Source organism: Talpa occidentalis, unplaced genomic scaffold, assembly GCF_014898055.3.
Source record: "Talpa occidentalis isolate TD23 unplaced genomic scaffold, MPIMG_talOcc4v2.1 talOcc4.8, whole genome shotgun sequence".
In the NCBI taxonomy this organism is placed as follows: domain Eukaryota; kingdom Metazoa; phylum Chordata; class Mammalia; order Eulipotyphla; family Talpidae; genus Talpa; species Talpa occidentalis.
The window spans coordinates 110,466,610-110,484,590 of NW_023605194.1; the positions used below are offsets into that span (position 1 = coordinate 110,466,610).

General features: G+C 38.8%; 1 protein-coding gene across 8 annotated transcripts in view; it reads left to right on the forward strand.

The window, feature by feature from the left end:
* ANAPC10 (anaphase promoting complex subunit 10) overlaps positions 1 to 17,981 on the forward strand; it is a 158,485-nt gene that overhangs the window by 95,055 nt on the left and 45,449 nt on the right. For 7 of the 8 annotated variants that reach the window (XM_037496241.2, XM_037496242.2, XM_037496240.2 and 4 more), the window contains 2 exons: positions 7,758 to 7,873; positions 9,555 to 9,644. In XM_037496241.2, the coding sequence (XP_037352138.2) occupies positions 7,758 to 7,873; positions 9,555 to 9,569 (131 nt within the window). In that variant the 3' untranslated portion in view covers positions 9,570 to 9,644. Of the gene's footprint in view, positions 1 to 7,757; positions 7,874 to 9,554; positions 9,645 to 17,981 lie in introns of those variants that run through there. The other variant, XM_054689898.1, reaches the window with a different exon arrangement.

The following is a 17,981-nucleotide window of genomic DNA, read 5'->3' on the forward strand; positions in this document are numbered from 1 at the left end:
GGCAGATCTACTAGACAAAGATTTTAAATCAACTGCCTATAAGATGCTTAAAGAACTAAAAGAAGGTGTGGAGAAGGTCAAGAAATCAATGTATGAACAAAAGGGAAATATTAATAAAGAGATAGAAACCTAAAATGAAGCCAAAAAAGATATTTTTTTACCCTACAAGAAAATAAACATTGTTGAAAGACATTAAAAAAAGACATAAATCAATGGAACTATAATTCACCTTCATGAGCTCTGGAAGACTTAATATTAAGATGTCTGCACCACCCAAAGTGATCTATGGATTTACAGCATTCCCTGTACAATGACAGTTTTGTAGAAATAAAAAATCCATCATGTAATACTAAGCCAAATCAGTCAGAGGGAGGAAGACAAACACTGGATGGTGTTAGTTATATGTAAGATACAGGAAAACAAAGGGTCAGATAAAGCCAAACTAAAAACACTATCCCTTGAAAACTGACTGTGGAATAGGGGCAACCAGAGAGGGAGGAGAATAGAGGGGGAGGGGCAGGAACAAAGAAAGGAGGGAACACAGGATGATGGTGGTGGACTGTGGGTTCTTTGTTCATGGTAACAATGCATGAAGGGGGACTCCTACACTTCTGTTATGGAAACTGATGTAAACCAATATTAATGCAATAAAAGGCATTCTTTAAAAATCCATCCTAAAAATTCATATAGAATCTCAAAAGGCCACAAATAGCCAAAATAACTTTAGAAAAAAGAATAAGTTAGAGGATGCACCAATGGATTTCAAAACTTACTACAAGCTAAAGTAATAGAGACAAATGGAGTAGAATAGAGGTCCCAGAAATAAAGTTTTCTGTATTTGGTCATATGATTTTCTACAAGAGTGCCAGAACTATTCAATGGGCAAGAAATAGTCTTTTTAACAAAAAGTGCTGAGAAAACTGGATAGACAAATGCAAATGGATGAAGTTGGCCCTAATACCATATACAAAAATTAAGTCAAAATGGATCAAAGTCTTAAATATAAAAGCTTAAAAGCACAAAACTTTTAGAAGAAAATAGAGTAGAGCTTCACCACATCAAATGTGGCAATGATTTCTTGGAATAGGACATCAAAGGCATAGGCAACAAAGAAAAAAATAGACAAATTGCACTTCATGGAAATTAGAAACTGCTGCGGATCAAAGGACACTATCAACAGAGTGAAAAGACAACTTACAGAGCAGAAGAAAGTGTTCGCAATGCATATATTCGGTAAGGTAGTATTAAACAGAACTAAAACATAAAAGCCAAACAACATGACTCAAAAATGAGCAAAAGACTTGAGTAGCCATTACTCTAAGAAGGACATATGAATAGCCAGGAAGCACATAAAATTCCTTAACATCACTAATTACTAGGGAAATGCAAATTAAAGCCACAGGTAGTAACCATCAAAAAGCAAAAGGACAAGGGTGAGGGGATGAGGAACAACAGCAAATGTAGGGAAGGATGTGGAGAAACTGGAACCCCTGTTGATGGGAACGTGAAAGGGTGTAACTCTTATAGAAAGAAGTATAGTGAATTTTGAAAATGAAAAATAGAATTACATGTGACCCAGCCATTCCACTTTTGGGTACATACCCCAAAGAATTGAAAACCTGGTCTTGAAGAGACAATTTTACATCTGTGTTCATACACAGTCTGTCACATTAGCTAAAATGTAAAACAATCCAAGTGTCCATTGACAGATGACTGGACAAACAAAATCTGGTATATTGCCAGGCCTTGCTTAACCACATTTTGGCCAAGAGTGGACTGCACACACATCAGTGGTCCCAGCTTGGGGCTTGCCATAGCCTAATGTGTAGAAAGCTATACTATGTAGGTTTGTGTAATTTACCCTGTGATGTTCACCCAAAGAAACACTCAAAGAAATTGCCTAGTGACATAGTTCTGAGAACATACCTCCCTCATTAAGCAATGCCTGACTATATACGCACAAGAGAGTATTACACATCCTCAAAAAGAAAGGACTTTCTGACATATGCTTTAACATGGGTTAACCCTGTGGATATTATGCTAAGTGCAATAAACCAATCACAAAAAGACAAACATGGTATGATTCCACTCACATAAGTACTTAGAGGAGTCAAATTTATAGAGACAGAAAGTAGAGCGGGGCTGCTAGGGGCTGAGAAGAGCATGAAATGTGGTTGTGCAATGAGTATAGACTTTCAGTTTTGCAAGATGAAAAAAGTCCTGGAGATGAATGGTGGTGATGTTGCACAATAGTGTGAATACACTTAATATCATTGAACTGTACACTTAAAAGTGGTTAAGATGGTAAATTTTACGTTATGTGTATTTTACCACAATAAAAAACATTGAAAATAATTGAACTAAAGTGGCAATTATTGTTCATAATAGGACTTCTAAGAGACGTACAGGAATATCAGCTTTTTATCTGTTTTCTGACTTTCTAATATTTTTGATGGCAAATTTTCTTGATGTTTATGTTACTATGATTTTTTGCTCAGAATTTAGTGAGTAAACACCACTGAACTGCAGGTGAAAATATTTTCAGTGTGGAGCTCAGTTCAGCTGGGATCCATTGAATGCCTGCCATGTGCTGTCACACCACTTGATTGGCACTTTGGGGGCTCACACTCTGGTTGTGAACACTGCAAATCAATACAAGGGCGAGTATTATACAGTAAGAAGAGTAAAATGACTATAAATGCTATAAAGAGAAGGGAGATGGGGAAGCCAGTGGAGAAGTTATTAAGGATTATATGAAAGTTGGAGAACCCACAGAGAAAGCGAGGCGGGAGGGTGGAAGAGTTCTTTTAATGAACTTAGCCCAACATCTTTTCACATCTCTCAATTGTTGACAAATGACCTCGAATATGGAATAGGGATTATTGTAATTCATTCTCTTTCAAATATGACCTCTGTGTTCTGTGTGGCCACTAAGACTGAACAAGAGGAAATGGGCATCAATAAAACATCAGGAATTTAAAAACAAATTTTCCAGTGGTGATACTTATTAGACCCTAGAATGGCTTACCAGTGGAGCCTGGGTGATGTCTGGTGATATTGTAAAGGGGTGGATTTTCATTTGATGGCTTCAGTGTGGTGCTGGAAAAATTCAAGAGGATGTGCTTTCAAGTTTATTACCAACCATATGATGTAATGGTTTCACTTCTTTAAATGGACAGGCAAATGTTCTTTGAAGGCTTAGCCCAATTTGCAAACAGAAACCCTTCATTATGATTGTTTGAGATGCAGTTATTTTAATAACTGGGAAATTTGTTTTGAAGAAAGCCAAGGAACATTTTACTGAGATTGGGTAAAAGGGAAAATAAAAGCTCCGGACAGAACTCAAACAAGAAAATCCTGTTCTGTACTGCAGGAAGAGTAGGACAGTAAGAACAAAAGAATCGACTCAAATGATCTCGAAAGATACACATGATCTCTAGTGTGTGCAAATATGATCACCTTGAATTCTCTAGAGATACATTAGACACATGTCCCCTGGACACTGTAGATCAAGTATAACCCTCGTTTTTTGGGGGAGGAGTCACCTTTATAGATCAAGGTGTTTCTTTCCAAGTCCTTGTGACCTGTTGGATCTTCTCTGAGCGTTATGATTAGTTTTAGTAGAGGATGACTTTGGTGGCTTCTATCAGTGTTGTGTACGAGAGGAAAAAGCATCTTTCTTCCTGTTCATCTTCAGTCAAGGAACCCTTTTGGGAATCCTTCTCTTATGGCAATTAAAACTGTTCACAGTTCGAATGTTCCTTAAGGGAACACTTAGTTGAATTGAATAGGCACAGCTTATCATACTGACGTGACAGTGGCATCAAAACCAGGCCCTATGCTTAAGTTGACTTATTAGCATGTGGAAAATGTGAGAACCTGATATTTCTTAGTAGTTCTACCCCTCAAATGGAAATAATGTGTCCCAAATATCACAAATCCCTAATGTTCTCCCTCCCACTCACACAATTTATATGTTCTTAACTTTAAAAATCATACAAATGGATGTGGCCTCTTAGCACTGAAGAGCCCTAATTTAACCCTGCAAATGATAGCAAATTCCTTTTCTTTAGGACCTGAGACAAATTAGATTGGTGCTTCAGAAAATTTAGCTCTGAATGAGTAGCTATGAAATGTAAATGGTAACTAAAACCATATCCTAGGCTGAACATTTTTGAGTTTATTCTGGCACATCTGGAGAGTTGGGAATAAGTTACTGTTCCAATTACTGTCTCTTTTAATGTGGATTTCTAATTTAGTGGCATTGTGGCAAGAAAATATGATCTGGGTGATATTGCTGCTCTAAATCTTTGTTGGGATGTCCTTTGTGCCCTAGAACTCACTTTTTGAAAATACTCTATGTGAGTTTGCAAAGAGTATAGTTATCCCTTTTTTGAGTATAGAGTTCTACACATTTGTATTTGATCAAACTTGTTAAATTTGTTGTTCCAATAAACTATAACCTCCTAATTTATTTAACTGCCATAACTATTGATTTCTAAGAGAAAAACCTCATAATTACTCATTTATCAATTTCTCTTGTAACTTGGTCAATTTTGAAAAACTGGCTAAACAAATGTGTTGGTAGGTACAGTCATACAAAATTGTGAGTATTTTATATTTTTGATGGATTACTTTTTAAAACCACTGAGTAGCTCTCTACCTCTATTAGTATTCTTTGCTTTAAGTGTGGTGCTCTGCAATTAGTATTGGTATTTCTGCTTTGATTGATTATTATTGCCTGGTTGTTGTTAGCTTTACAGCTGGAATTTTTCAATTCTAGTTTAGCAGTTAAAATTTTCTCTCTTTACTTTCTGCCATCTCTAGCTTCCATTGGCACATTAGAAAAGTCTACTCTCAGTCTTGTTTTTTAATTTCTATAGCTATTTTAACTGCTCCTATCTAATCTTCCAGTGTATTTATGATCTCATTCTTGACTTGGGCATTCCTTTGTTGTTGGAATAGGTATGTGAATACAGATTTCAAAACCTGTTCAGGATTCATTGTATTTTTAAACTTTATAGAAATTTGTTGCATTATTTATGGAAATTTTTTAGGTGTAATCTCTTTTAATACTGCCTCATGCATTAACATCTTCTGGAACATTTATTATTCATTTTTGGGTGTTCATATTCTTTTCTCTGTTTTAACATTTCTTTGCTATTTTTACATGTTTTTTATTTGTTGGGCAATTTCCTCTCATCTGTCTTCAAATTCATTAATTCTGTGTTCAGCTATATCTATGTCATTGTTTAACCTGTACATTGAATTTTTAATTGCAACAATTTTAGAAGTTTATTTTATTTTATTTTAAAACCACCTGTTCCTTTATCATATTGTCCTAGTCTTAGGTGTTTTTTTTTTTTTCCTTGTTTTTTTTTTTTTTTTTAAGATTTTATTTTATTTTTACACAATAGCTGGGTACAGGCCAGAGGTGTGGGAGGGTGTGAGGATTCACCAGAGACAGAACGGGGAGCAGAACAGGCAGACAGACTGAAATACACTGCTGAGGGGAGCAGTGGGCAAGACAGGAGAGGTCTGCCGTGCCAGGTGGGTTTCTCCCTGGCCGGCCCAGAATCAAACCGCACAGAAGAGGCTGCGGACAGCTTCACAGCACTGTGCTCAACCCACTGTGCCCACGGGGAGGCCCTTTTTTTCCCCTTTTATCTGAGCATTTTAAATATACTTATCTAAAATTCTCAGAATACAAGAGACTATGGTGATAGATCATGGATGACTTGGTGGTGGGAATTTTATGGGGATTACACCTGAGGGGAGATATCAAACATTGTATAAAAATGAACAATGATATTAAAAAAAATTTAATAATAAATAAAATTCTCTCTGGTAATCTTATTAGGATGCAAAGTCTCCCATTTGTTGAATAAATTTACATTCTTTCATGCTTTGTTTCTTCATTTGGTTTGTACATTTTATTTTGCTATCCCTTTATTTTTTAAATTTTTTAAATTTTATATATTTTTTACATCATTTTACATTTTTGCACAATGTATACATTTTCATCTTGGTTATAGTCCCCATACAATTCCCACCCCCCTTGTTTTGATCCTACTCCCACTTTCCCTCCCCCCCCCCCCAGTGTGTCTCTGGTTTATAGTTGCTTGTTGATTTTGATTTTTACTTTATTATAATTAGTCTTTTTCCTGGTCCCTTATTTAGGTTTTCTAAATTCCTGCTATGAGTGAGACCATCTGGTATTTTTCTTTTTCTTTCTGGCTTATTTTGCTGAGCATGATCCCTTCCAGCCCCATCCATGTTGCTGCAAATTGCATGAGTTTATCTTCAAAAGGGCACCTGCACCCCTATGTTTATAGCAGCACTATTTACAATAGCTAAGCTATGGAAACAACCCAAATGCCCAAAAATAGATAACTGGATCAAGAAGATGTGGTACATATACACCATGGAATATTACTCAGCAATCAAAAAAACTATCCCCTTATTTTTCTGCCTCAGTTTACCAATAGTGTTAGTTTTCTAGACCTGCCATAAGAAAATACCACAGAGTGGGTAGCTGAAATAACAATTTGTTGCCTCACAGCTCTTGAGGTTATAATTCTGAGATTAAGGTATCAGCAAAGAGGGCTTCTTCTGAGAGCTGTGAGAAAATCTGTCTCAGGCCTCTTACCGCACTCCTGGTGCCTTGTTGGCAGTCTTCGGCATTCCTTGGCAATTCCTTGGCAAGCCTCACCCCAATCTCTGCTTTCATATTCACATGGGGTTCTCCCTTTTTGTGTGTGTGTTTCCAAACTTCCTCTTCTTATAAAGACACTAGTCATAATGATTAGGTAGGGGGGGGTCACCCTACTTCAGTATCACCTCATCCTAACTTAAGCAGTTTACATCTGCCGCAAACCTAGTTCCCAAGCAGATCACGTTCTAGGTACTGGGGCTCGTGATGTCTGTGTACAGATGTTGGAAAGGACACAGTTCAGCCTGCAACCTCGTTGTTCAAATTCTTTCTTCATTTCTACCACCTGCACATTTCTCTTTTGACAGTTTATAACTCTTCTCTTTAATTTATTTGATTGTGCTGTTTTATTCGGGTAGGTGCGTATTGAAGGCAGGGTGGGTGTCAATATCCCACTCGTTGGCTGGGATTTTGTCCTTCCATCATTTAAATAATGAGAATTCAAAAACCAATCACCAGCAATATTTTAAAAGAAATTTAATAGTTGATATGAACCAGAGAAACTCTATGGGGCTAGGGGTGGGAGGGGAGGGATTGGGGACAAAATAAGGGGGTTGCAATTGTATGGGGAATACAAAAATAAAATTTATATAAAAATGTACTTATTAAAAAAAAGAAATTTAATAGTTGAAGGCATAAAAGAAGACATAAAAATATACTACCAATAGAGAAAGGGTAGATTGAAAAAATAACTGAAGAAAACTTATAGAAATAAAAACCATGTCACTGGAAATACAACACTCAATGGATTGGTTACACTGAATGTATGAGGAAAGAGTTTGTGCCTGAAAAATAGATCTGAGAGATAACAGAGGCAGCACGGGTGGGGAAGTTGAAAAAAAGTAAGAGAACAATTGAAAAACAAGGATTTTTAGTTCAAAATTAACTTAATGTTAATTTAAAAATTCAAGTGGGTGGAGTTAGCATTTGCTGCAGGAAAAGGAGTGAATTGCTTGTATACAGAGAACATGGCAGAGAATTTTTCAGATTTGAGAAAGTCAAATTTAAAAAAAAGCTGACTTTGGTTAATTCCTCATTATTTTAGGGTGGCTGCCGTTGGATTTTGCTTCCTCTCTGCTTCCTGGAGAAGATCCTAAATTTCATATTGGCGTTTCTGGGAAAAGACTTTGTTGGGAAAAGGTTGACACTACTGGCTCGGAGGTAAAAAGAATTGTCTCAAGAGTTCCCACATTTTTCTACATTTCCAAGTCTCATTACATTCTAATAATACAAATGAAGCCCTTCTAGTTATTGGATATTATCAAAGTAGATTTTTGTGCATTGGTGGTATTGAGCAGGTTAATCCATTTGAAAATATAAATGAAACTTGCAAATCATAGGACTTTTGGAAAATGTTTAGACCGACACCGTCCTCACATATTGAGGGTGTGTTTTGTAACGCTTCACCAGCGTGTGGTTCTTATTCTGAATGTAATTCTTGTTTTGAAATGTAAATAATAAACAATATTTTACACATATTTTCACTGAAAGTAACATTTTGTCATATTTGGCTGCAAAGCCTATGGTGGACTCAGCATGGTGCCTCCCCAGTGGAAATGCGAGCGGGACCACACAAAACGGTTCCACTGTGTCATTTTATTCAATGTGGCTTCGGGAAAATAAACTCTTCTCACCACAAAAACTTGCTTGTCATTTCCCACTTTTAAAAATGATCACTTCTAACTTGGTTTCCAGCACCTTATCCCTTTTCTAACCGTTGTCTACTTTAAAGTGACTTGAAGATTTGTTTATTTTGCTTTGGAATCGCTCACTCTACATTTCCCCCACATTTCTAACTATAAAATGCATATTATTAAAACATGCTAAGCCTTTGGGATAGTTTGATGTTGGGAATGTAAGATTTTTGGCTCATTCATTTAGAGTTTTGTGGTATTTGTATTTTCAGTATATTTGATATTTTTCTATGTGTTTTAACTTTTAGCGATTTTCTTTTAGCACGTAATTGAGAACTGACTTAATTCTCCAGAACATTCAACTTAAACTTGATTCAGCTTTCTTTTGGAGCCTTTTTACCAGACGGTATATTTATCAGCACTTTTTATCCAGGAATCTTAGATTTTCTTGATGCCAACCTAAGACACAGAACTCAGCTGCAAGAAGGCACAGATTATTTCCAGATCTTCTAAATAGGTGGGAGTGTCAGAGTAATAGCTTAATGTCTCATGCTGGAGCAGAGGAATAGACGTGGGCATAAGAGAACCCATTTTCAATCATTCACAGCCTATACTTTCCAAAGAGTAATGACTAAATTGGACACAATATTCTAATAAGGATTTGGCACTGAATATTGTTGAAGGGAAACTTAATTTTTAAAATTATTTCAATTTTTATTTTATTTTAAAAATTTATTTATTTATATTTATTTTACATCATTGTTCACTTTTAAACAGGGCTCACCGTGCACCATCACCACAGTCCCCTGTGCTCCTCCCTCTCTCCCTCTGGTCCCTCTCCCACCCACTCCCCTGCAGGATGTCTCTGGTTTATAATTGTCTGTTTGTTTTTGTTTTGTTTTGTTGTGTTTTGTATTGTTATTACTTTTTCCCCTGATGTCTTATTTGATTCTCCTATATTCCTCCTATAAGTGAAACCATCCGATATTTTTCTTTTTCCTTCTGACTTATTTCACTGAGCATAATTCCGTTGAAGAGAAATTTTAAATGCCTGTTATCATTGTTCTTTGGTAATGGCAAAGCCACACCTGATGTAAACTAAATGCATGTGAATAAAGTACTTAGCATTCCACTAAATTCAGTAGGCTATTGTCAGTTATTTACTAAATTCTCTGTAAACAATATTTTTTTTTTGCTGTTCTTTCTAGGGGAAGAAATTATAACCTATCTCAAGCCTATTGACAGCTGATTTTTGATGATTATATGGCAGTCACTGGATTGATCATCACATGTGCAAGGTACCTTTTAAGTTCAGTATTTCCTGTTGGCAATTTTTATTGCCCTGAAGATTTCTATGCTTCATGGGAATGCTGCTTTCTATGACTGGCTTAGTGGGCACATTAGTGTTATTGACATGTTTAATATTTGCTCCAAGTGTCATTTTCTTTATATAGTCCCTCATTATTGCTAACATTTACCCTTTTAAATATGTGTGCAATCCATGAGGCCCTTTTTCAGTAACAAGTTGGGAACTTTAAGCTCCGTGGAGTATATTTACTTTCTGATGTACTATCTTTCAAAAAAGCTAAGCATTCTAGAAATTTTTGCTTGCCAGTAGGACTTGACATGAGAACACTTTCTGAATGTCAAACTGTTATTTTTTTCTGCACTTGTATATCACAATAAAAATAAGCTCCAATTTTTTCTTTTAACCCCTATTCATTTTCATGGCAGAAAATTAGTAACCAAGGTTCATGATATGGAAAAGTGAAAAATTGGTCTCCATTTTCTGTCTCCCCCCATAATTAATACCCTTTGCAATATGATTTTTAACACCTTATGTCAGATGGTAGAGTCTGTTTCCCAGCCCCCACCATGAGAATAAGACCAGGTAGCTTGCCTGAGGGAGACAGGCTACGTAAAGCTGAGCTTTGTGCCCTGACCTCCAGGAGCCGGTGCCCAGAAGCATAAGCACACCCATAACTGACTGATGCCTCACCACAGAGGTTGCGGGAAGCCAGGCCAGACTGGAGGGACTGCCCAGCTGGCTCCGGCCCAAACTGTTGACCCTAGTTTTCAGGCAAATAATGTTGTTTTAAGCCATAACAATTTGTGTTGGTTTGTGATGCAGTCAGCTGATGGATGCACTAGCTTGCTTTTATGGAGGTCTGTGACTCTGAAATTTTGTGAAAATTTGGGGTGTGTGTGTGTGTGTATGTGTGGTGTGTGTGTGTGTTTTATGGGCAGAACTTTCAGCATGGAGCAGTTCTCAGACATATGTGGTCCAGAACATTTTTATAAATCATTGCCTTATTGGTTTAGTGTTAGGTTTAATCACGTGCCAGGTGGCAGACTCATTTACCTATTGAATGAAACTACTCAGATTCTGATGAACATAGCTTTTTGTTAGTGAGAGCAAAGCAGCAACAACAAGGCATTTCATGTGTGTATGTGCGCATGTCTATGTACGCCCCTGTCACCCGGGGGGGCAATCTCTGGGTCTTTCTTCTCGGCCTACACTAACATGCCACCTGTGGGGCAGTACTTTTGTCTCTTGTGCATTGCTTATAATCCCGTGCTAGCGCATTCAATTAAAAATTGAGTTGCTTACTCTGATCTGATTGCCACTTCAAACTGCATGTATGTTCTTCTTTGGAGAGTTCCCGGTTAAAATACCTTGTAATACAGTTTAGGGGAAATCTCTTTCAACCCTTGCCACTTCCAGCCTCAACCTGAGTGGACAGCCACTTCTTCTGGTCCCTAGAGAAAAGGTCAATTCTCCCAGGAGGCCCTTCTCAACCCTTGTAGAGGACAAGAGTCCCAAGGCCGTGTTGCTCAGCTCATGAAGCTGATGGAGGCCTTGGCAATTGCTACAATTGCCTTAATGTTGAAAAGCTGTTTTTTGCTGGGCCTCTGTCTCTGAGATTTTGGGGTGCGTCGTTTTTTATCTGATGTCTGGGGTATCCTTTGGTGAGCTGACGAGACCGACATGCAGAACACTATGTGCTTATCTACCATGGGCTGGGGCTGGGACTGGGGAGCCATGCCTGCTCCCCAAACTCACATCTTCTGGCTCATTGTCAGTCAAGTCATGCCAGAGCTGCTAGCCAACAAAAGCATATAGGGAAAATAAATTTGTCATAGGAAAAGTACAGAAAAGCGATCACTTTCAGGCAGGACTACAGTAAGAACACTGTCGGCTGCATTTCACTGATGTCAAAAACAAAATGCCTTGCCAAATATCTTTTTAAATTTTTTTTGGCATGTGTCAATGAAAGCACAAGTGTTTGGATACTTCCACCATATGGTTAGAGCCCAACTGGGTTATACACAGAAAACCATAGACCTGCTTTGCCAGCCTTGTTGACCCAGGAGCCAAGCTGGGCTGTGGTACCCCTCCCCCATGCCCAGCCAGCTCGGGAGTCCTGCTAGCCAGCTCCCAGGTGTGAGGCATGGAGAGGTGGGGGCGAGAGGGGGGTTGGGTTTCAGTAAGGCATGGCAGGTGTAACGGTGGTCTCCGAGAAACACCTCCTCTCTTTTCACAGCATAACAGGTCGTTTCACTGAGAAAGGGCCTGATTTTCCCCAACACTTGCACCTCCAGCCTCACATACAGACCAGTGGAGAGTGTTTCAGTGTGGGCTGCTGGAAACACTGGTGGCTGGGCACCGAAGTTTCTAGCATTCCTTTGTTTTTTCTTTAAGGTGCAGCGTATCAGTATAAACATTGTCTCCCTCCTTTTTGGCTCTGAAATTACTTCAACATATGTGTAAAAAGATGAACAAGGGGGTAAGCAATCTATGAGACTGATGTTTTAAATACATACTCTTTCCTAAGATAGTGTCTGCTCCATAGGCATCTGTCAAATTAGCATGGATTTTGTCACCCAAAGATGAAGACTGGAATAGGAATAGGAATCAGAAGTGTCTTTCTGATGCCATATTGGCCACAAAGATTATTTCTGATGTTGCTCTAGCAGGAACCTGACTATTTTCTGGCCTCACAGGCTGACACTGTGAGAACCAGTAACCTGAACTTCCTCGGCAAGAAAACGACAGTGGCAAAGGTGGTGTCTACCACCTGGTGACAAAGACAATCCATACAGAAGACCCAGCCAGTGGGAGTCCTTCCCAGTCCATATCCTGGAGGGCACATATCCTTTTGTTACATCTTCACCCCTTTTCCCCAGTGAGGTGGCCACTCGCCTTCCTCTGCTCTAGACTCCATCTGCATATTCATTTTGTATTTGCAGGACCGAGCCACACCCTATGTCTTGCCCTGACTCACATCTCTCCTTAAGGAAGGCCGTGTTCATTACCCACTCACCTCAGAAGACGAACATAGTTTAGGGGTTGCTGTTTTGCTTGTCCTGGGAGGTACGTGTTGGAATGAAAAAATCCCACACAACACGATTAGGCACAAGTGCAACTCTGAAGCTGCACGCTCTGTTTCCTTTACTTTTTTTCTTTTTAAGAGAATGTTCTCAGATTTTCCTCTTGCGTTGACCCAAGATAGTCTTTTGAGCAAATTGCAATTTTTTAGCTGCCTCCACCCTCTGTTTTTGGATGGCTCTTGTTTTCTAACTCTTGTGGCCACTTAGTTATTTACGAAGTGGTTTGAGAAGTGTCATGAAGCAGCAGAGTTATTGCTAGATGCATGTAATTACACACAGCTCACCCATGCAGCACATGCACGCTCGCACGTAGATTTCTCTCTCAATGGATTCCAAGGGGGCAGGAGGAGAATCCACAGTTGATCTAATGGAGCTCAGCTTGTTTTGACAGTTTCTTCCTTTAGAAGAAGGACATTTAACAAATTTCTATAGTAGATGAACCGTGATCTTTTTTTCTTAAAAGCATTTTGTGCTATACAAATGTGGTCAACTAGGCCTAAGGTTTACATAATCACTGATCCACATGGGATTTGCAGAAGGATTAACTTCTTCCCTAGTGTAACAGTTATCTGCAGTGGTAGCTAGAGTGCTGAAAAAGCTTGAGCTCCTGTACAAACCCTGGTCTTGCCTCTGAATTGTCATCGGTGACTCCAAACTTGATCTGAAATCTAGGGATATAATTTTTTCATATTTTTGAAAGGTTGTTTATTATAATAAAATTAAAATGTGTATTATTTGTAATTTGAACTGTGCTTTATGAGCTGTGGTAGAATTTAGTATTTAAAGAATTCTATGATGATTTTTTTTTTTTTTGGTAAAGAATTATCTCAGAATCTATTTTGGGTCTAGAACCAGACCTTCCTCTATTGTTGGCTTAGGTGATCCACACTTCTTGTGCAGATTTCCTGCTCCTAACAAGTAATATTTATATTATAAATTCCATTTTATTAGTTACAATGAACACAATACTCTAGTATGGGTTCTGAAACTTTTCCACTAAAATACTCTCAGTGATAGAGAACACACTCAGTTTCTTCCAGGGAAGTCTAAGTCATGGCCAAAAGTGTTCCTAATCGTGTTTGAACGTGCTTTGAACCTTCAATCTTAATCAACATTTCTACCATGATTCATAAATCTTTGCTTATGTTCATTTAAAATTATTTTCCCTTGTCTAAAATGGGTGCAACTCAGGAAGAGGCGCTGCGTTCATTCTGTTCCAATCTCTTGGCCAGCCTCCAGCTGAGGGTTTGGGTTTTCACTCTGCCCAAACATTTCCAGCTCCAACCTCTACTAGCCCAGAGCCATACTTTTTCTGCAATATCTTGGTCATTTCCTTCTCTGCCGCCCTGGCTATGCATCGAGCTGTCATGTGGTCCAGGAAACGTTGAGCTGAGCAGGTCTGCACTGTTGCTCACTCATGCACTGTGGGCAGGGAGCTGCATGCTTGCATCAGTTCCTCTTCCCAAGTCTCATGGGTAATGGGGAGTCTCCCAGTGACTGCAGAGCACACAATGGGTGGTCTTTCAAAGTGGAGGACCCTGCACAAAGGAAACCTTCAATCTTTTAAAGAACTACTAGCAAAGCTGCCCAAACTTTACCCTCAAGACAGAACTTCCTTTATTTTCCTGGTCAGGAAAGATATTTGCCCTCTGACTCAGAAAGAGACACTATCTTTCTCTTCTGAGGTTGTCTGCTGTACTGACATCCTTGAAAGGAAATCTGAGATGTGTAGCTGGAAATGCCATGGATAATTTTCTCCCCAAAATAACTTCCATGTTCACCAATATCTGATGGTGTAATTAATGAATTTGATTTGGGAATTTTACATTTGTGATGTTATTAGGGTGTTAAGATAACTACCTGTTAAAATACAGCCAGTGACCTGTTGACATTATGTACTTAGAGTTCCAGGGAAGTTGTTCCAAGAAATTGATTAAATTTTTATCTGTATGGGTGTTGAAGTCATAGGAGAAGAGGAAATTATCCAGAGAGCATAAAAATGAGAAAAGAGGAAGGCCATGAATAAAAAGAACCCTGAGAATTAGCAACATTTACGTGGCTAGAAAAAGAGCAACAGAAGCGTTAAAACGGCCAGGGGAGAAAGAGAATTCGGTGAGATTTTACCTTAGAATTCAAAAAAAGACACATTCCAGTAATCAAATACAAGGAGGTCAAATAAGATGAAAGTTGAAAAGAATCCATTGACTTTAGCGATTTTAAGAACACGTGTGACCGTTGTAAGAGCATTTCAGCAGAATTATAGGTAGAAAACTTTGATTGTAGCAAATTAACACAGTTAGCTGTAGCACGGTTAGCTGTAACACAGCATGCAGACTATTTTTGAAGGGCTTCCCTGCAAAGAAAGAGAAAGGCATACAGTTCTAAAAAGATATTTCAAGATAGAAGAAAACTATAAGGAAGCCATTATATGGCCCAGGGAAAAGAGGCAGTAAAGAGGTTTGAAAATGTAGGTGAAAGAACTAATTGATACAAGATCTTCCTCTGGCCAGGAAGGTATACTGGTTTCTTATGGTTGCAGCAACAAATTGCCCAAAACTTGGTGGCTTAAAACAAGAAATTTATTCTTTCACAATTCTGGAGACCAGAAGTCTGGCATTGAGGGGTCAGCAGGGCTGGGAGTGGTGGATCCCGCTCCTTACCTCATCTGGCTTCTGGGTCTTGTCAGCTTTCCTTGGCTTGTGGCCTCATGGCTTGTGGCCTCATGGCTTGTGGCCTCATGATGGCCATGGCCTCATGGCAGTCTCTACTACTGCCTTACATCACCTGCTCTTCTAAGTGTCTTCTAGTCTGCCTGTTTCAACCCCCCTCCCCCATACCCCCTCCACCCCCACTGTTCTTTTATAAGAACACTTGCTACTGAGTTTCAGGATGATTCAGGGTCAGTGATTCAGAATGATCGCATCTCAATACCCTCAACTAAATTACATCTCTAAGACCCTTTTTCCAAATAAGGAAATATTTATAGTTCCAGGTATTAGGACACAGACACATCTTTTTAGGATTCATTCAACCTGTTTCAGAAGGGATCAAGAGGAGAGGTAAAAGGATGAGTCTGGAATTGGGAAAGGGATATGAAGAGACTGGAGAAAGGAAGTTAAGGTAGGGCTGTATAGAGATTGGAGATGGTGAGCCAGGAGCCAAAAGAGTTCTCGCCTGAAAGCCAGAAGCAAGGTCATCTGTTTAGAGGAATGGCAGTAGGGATGAGACTGAGTTTAGGAAAAAAATGATGAAATAGAGTCAAAGTCATGAGGGTCAGAAGGGAAGTTGATAAAGTTGCTAGGATTAAGGATTGTATAATTACACTTGTAGATTTTGCCATACCTTTCCACATCTTTAGTTGCATTTTCCTTCAATGGCGTTCAGAAAAATAAAACTGGCAATGACTACAACAAGCAAAGTAAAGTGAAACAAATGTCCATGAAGATCCCTAGCCTGCTAACCCAGTCTAGACCGGCAGATTTCTCATCGGGAAACCCAGGGAAACACTGAAGTGACTAACACCCTGCCAGAATTAATGTGGGAGAGAAGGGAATGAAAGCCTTCAGTCATTGGGAGCTCCATGGGGATCAGGGCAAATTGAGCTGAATTTTTTTTGGCTTCTGATCTGAAGTTTCTCTAGAAAAGGCTTTTCGAGGAAATGAGAGAAATGCCAAAAAGGGGAGTGCGCAAAATGTGGGGTAGATAAGCCTCTGAACATACTGTACTTATTCAAATGATCAACTATCAGGACAAACTGCAGTCAGTAACTGTAGCCTTGTTATCATTTAAAAAAAATCAACATGATTATATTTACTGGACACCAACCATGTGTTGGCTTCCATATTGCCCTGAGCCCATCTTTGGTGGAAATAATGCCAGCATTTCTCTAAGTAAATGACTCCAAACACGTTCTGATCTTCCGTCTTCCCATGCATACCATAAAACCCATGTCCCAGTGTGACCCCACAAAGGGATCAGAGAGTATTCTGGCATCCTTGTGTAGAAGTCAGTGAGTTTAAATGGACTCTTGCTATTAATGGATTAATGAAACAGAGATAAAGGATGAACAAGAATTTTGTTTTCTGAGTCTACGTTATGATTTTGCCTTCCAAGTCTATGTATGTTTTCTGAGTTTCTGATCTTGGTTCCTTCAGTGCCAGCCTAAAGTGGTGTAGGTTTAATTAATGCAGGTCTAGTGCTAAATTTCAAAACATGTGGATGTAGCCTTCAGGCACCAGGAACCAAGGCAATGACTACATGTGTCTTGCTAGTAGTGCTTCGCAAACTTTAATGTGCATATGAATCCCCTGGAATCCTGTTGAAATGCAGATTCTGTAGTGGTGTCCTGGGGACTGAGATTTAGCCTTTCGAACAAGCTCCCAGAGGATGCCAAGGCTCTGGCCCAAGGACTATAGCTAAAGTAGCAAGATGTTTGACCACTTGAAAAATAGTGTAATACTTGCAGGGGATCCAAAAATATGTGACCATCATAGGTGAACTGAAAATATTTCCCCTATCTTTTGGAAGCGTCATATTTTGTCATTCTAATAGTAAGTTTTTATATTGACCATAAATTCACTAGATTATCTTTGTGGTGAGTATCTAACAATAAAAAGGACCCAAAATATCTCCTCTAAAGGCAGTGAGTGAGAGATTTCTCAGTTTTGAGGTTGAATGCACTTAATCAGTACAACCATAAGAATGTATGGGATTGCTCCCTTTTTCCTTTGAATATTAAATCCCATGAAGAAAGTGGAAAAAAAGGAAGACCTTCTTGGTTTTATAAGAAAGATTTCAGTGGTAGTTTTGGAGGCACTTTTACTAAATTGATTAAACTACTTGCAGAATTAGTTTGTCCCCCCACCTCTATCCCATCCCCGAGATCTCAGCTCAACAATGCAACTGGTGTATTTAAAGGTAATTCCTTTCCTTTTTCCATTGGTAGTTTAAGAATAAGATTTGGAAGCATCTGGGGGAACCCCTGGGCACATTTTCTTGCTCCTAAGAGAGATCCCCAGAAGAGAAAAATCCTATATTTTATTAGGACATGAGCTCTGGAATTGCCAAAGACTTCTGGTAACTGACTGAGACCGATGCCAACAGCAGTGGATAGAAGGATAGAACTGGTGATCTGGCCATCCTGAAGCCCTCCCTATTCTGGATCTTTTATTATGTGAAAGAATTTCTATTCTCTAGTATTCTAACCAGTGTGATTTGAGATCGCTGTTCCTTGTAACTAAAAA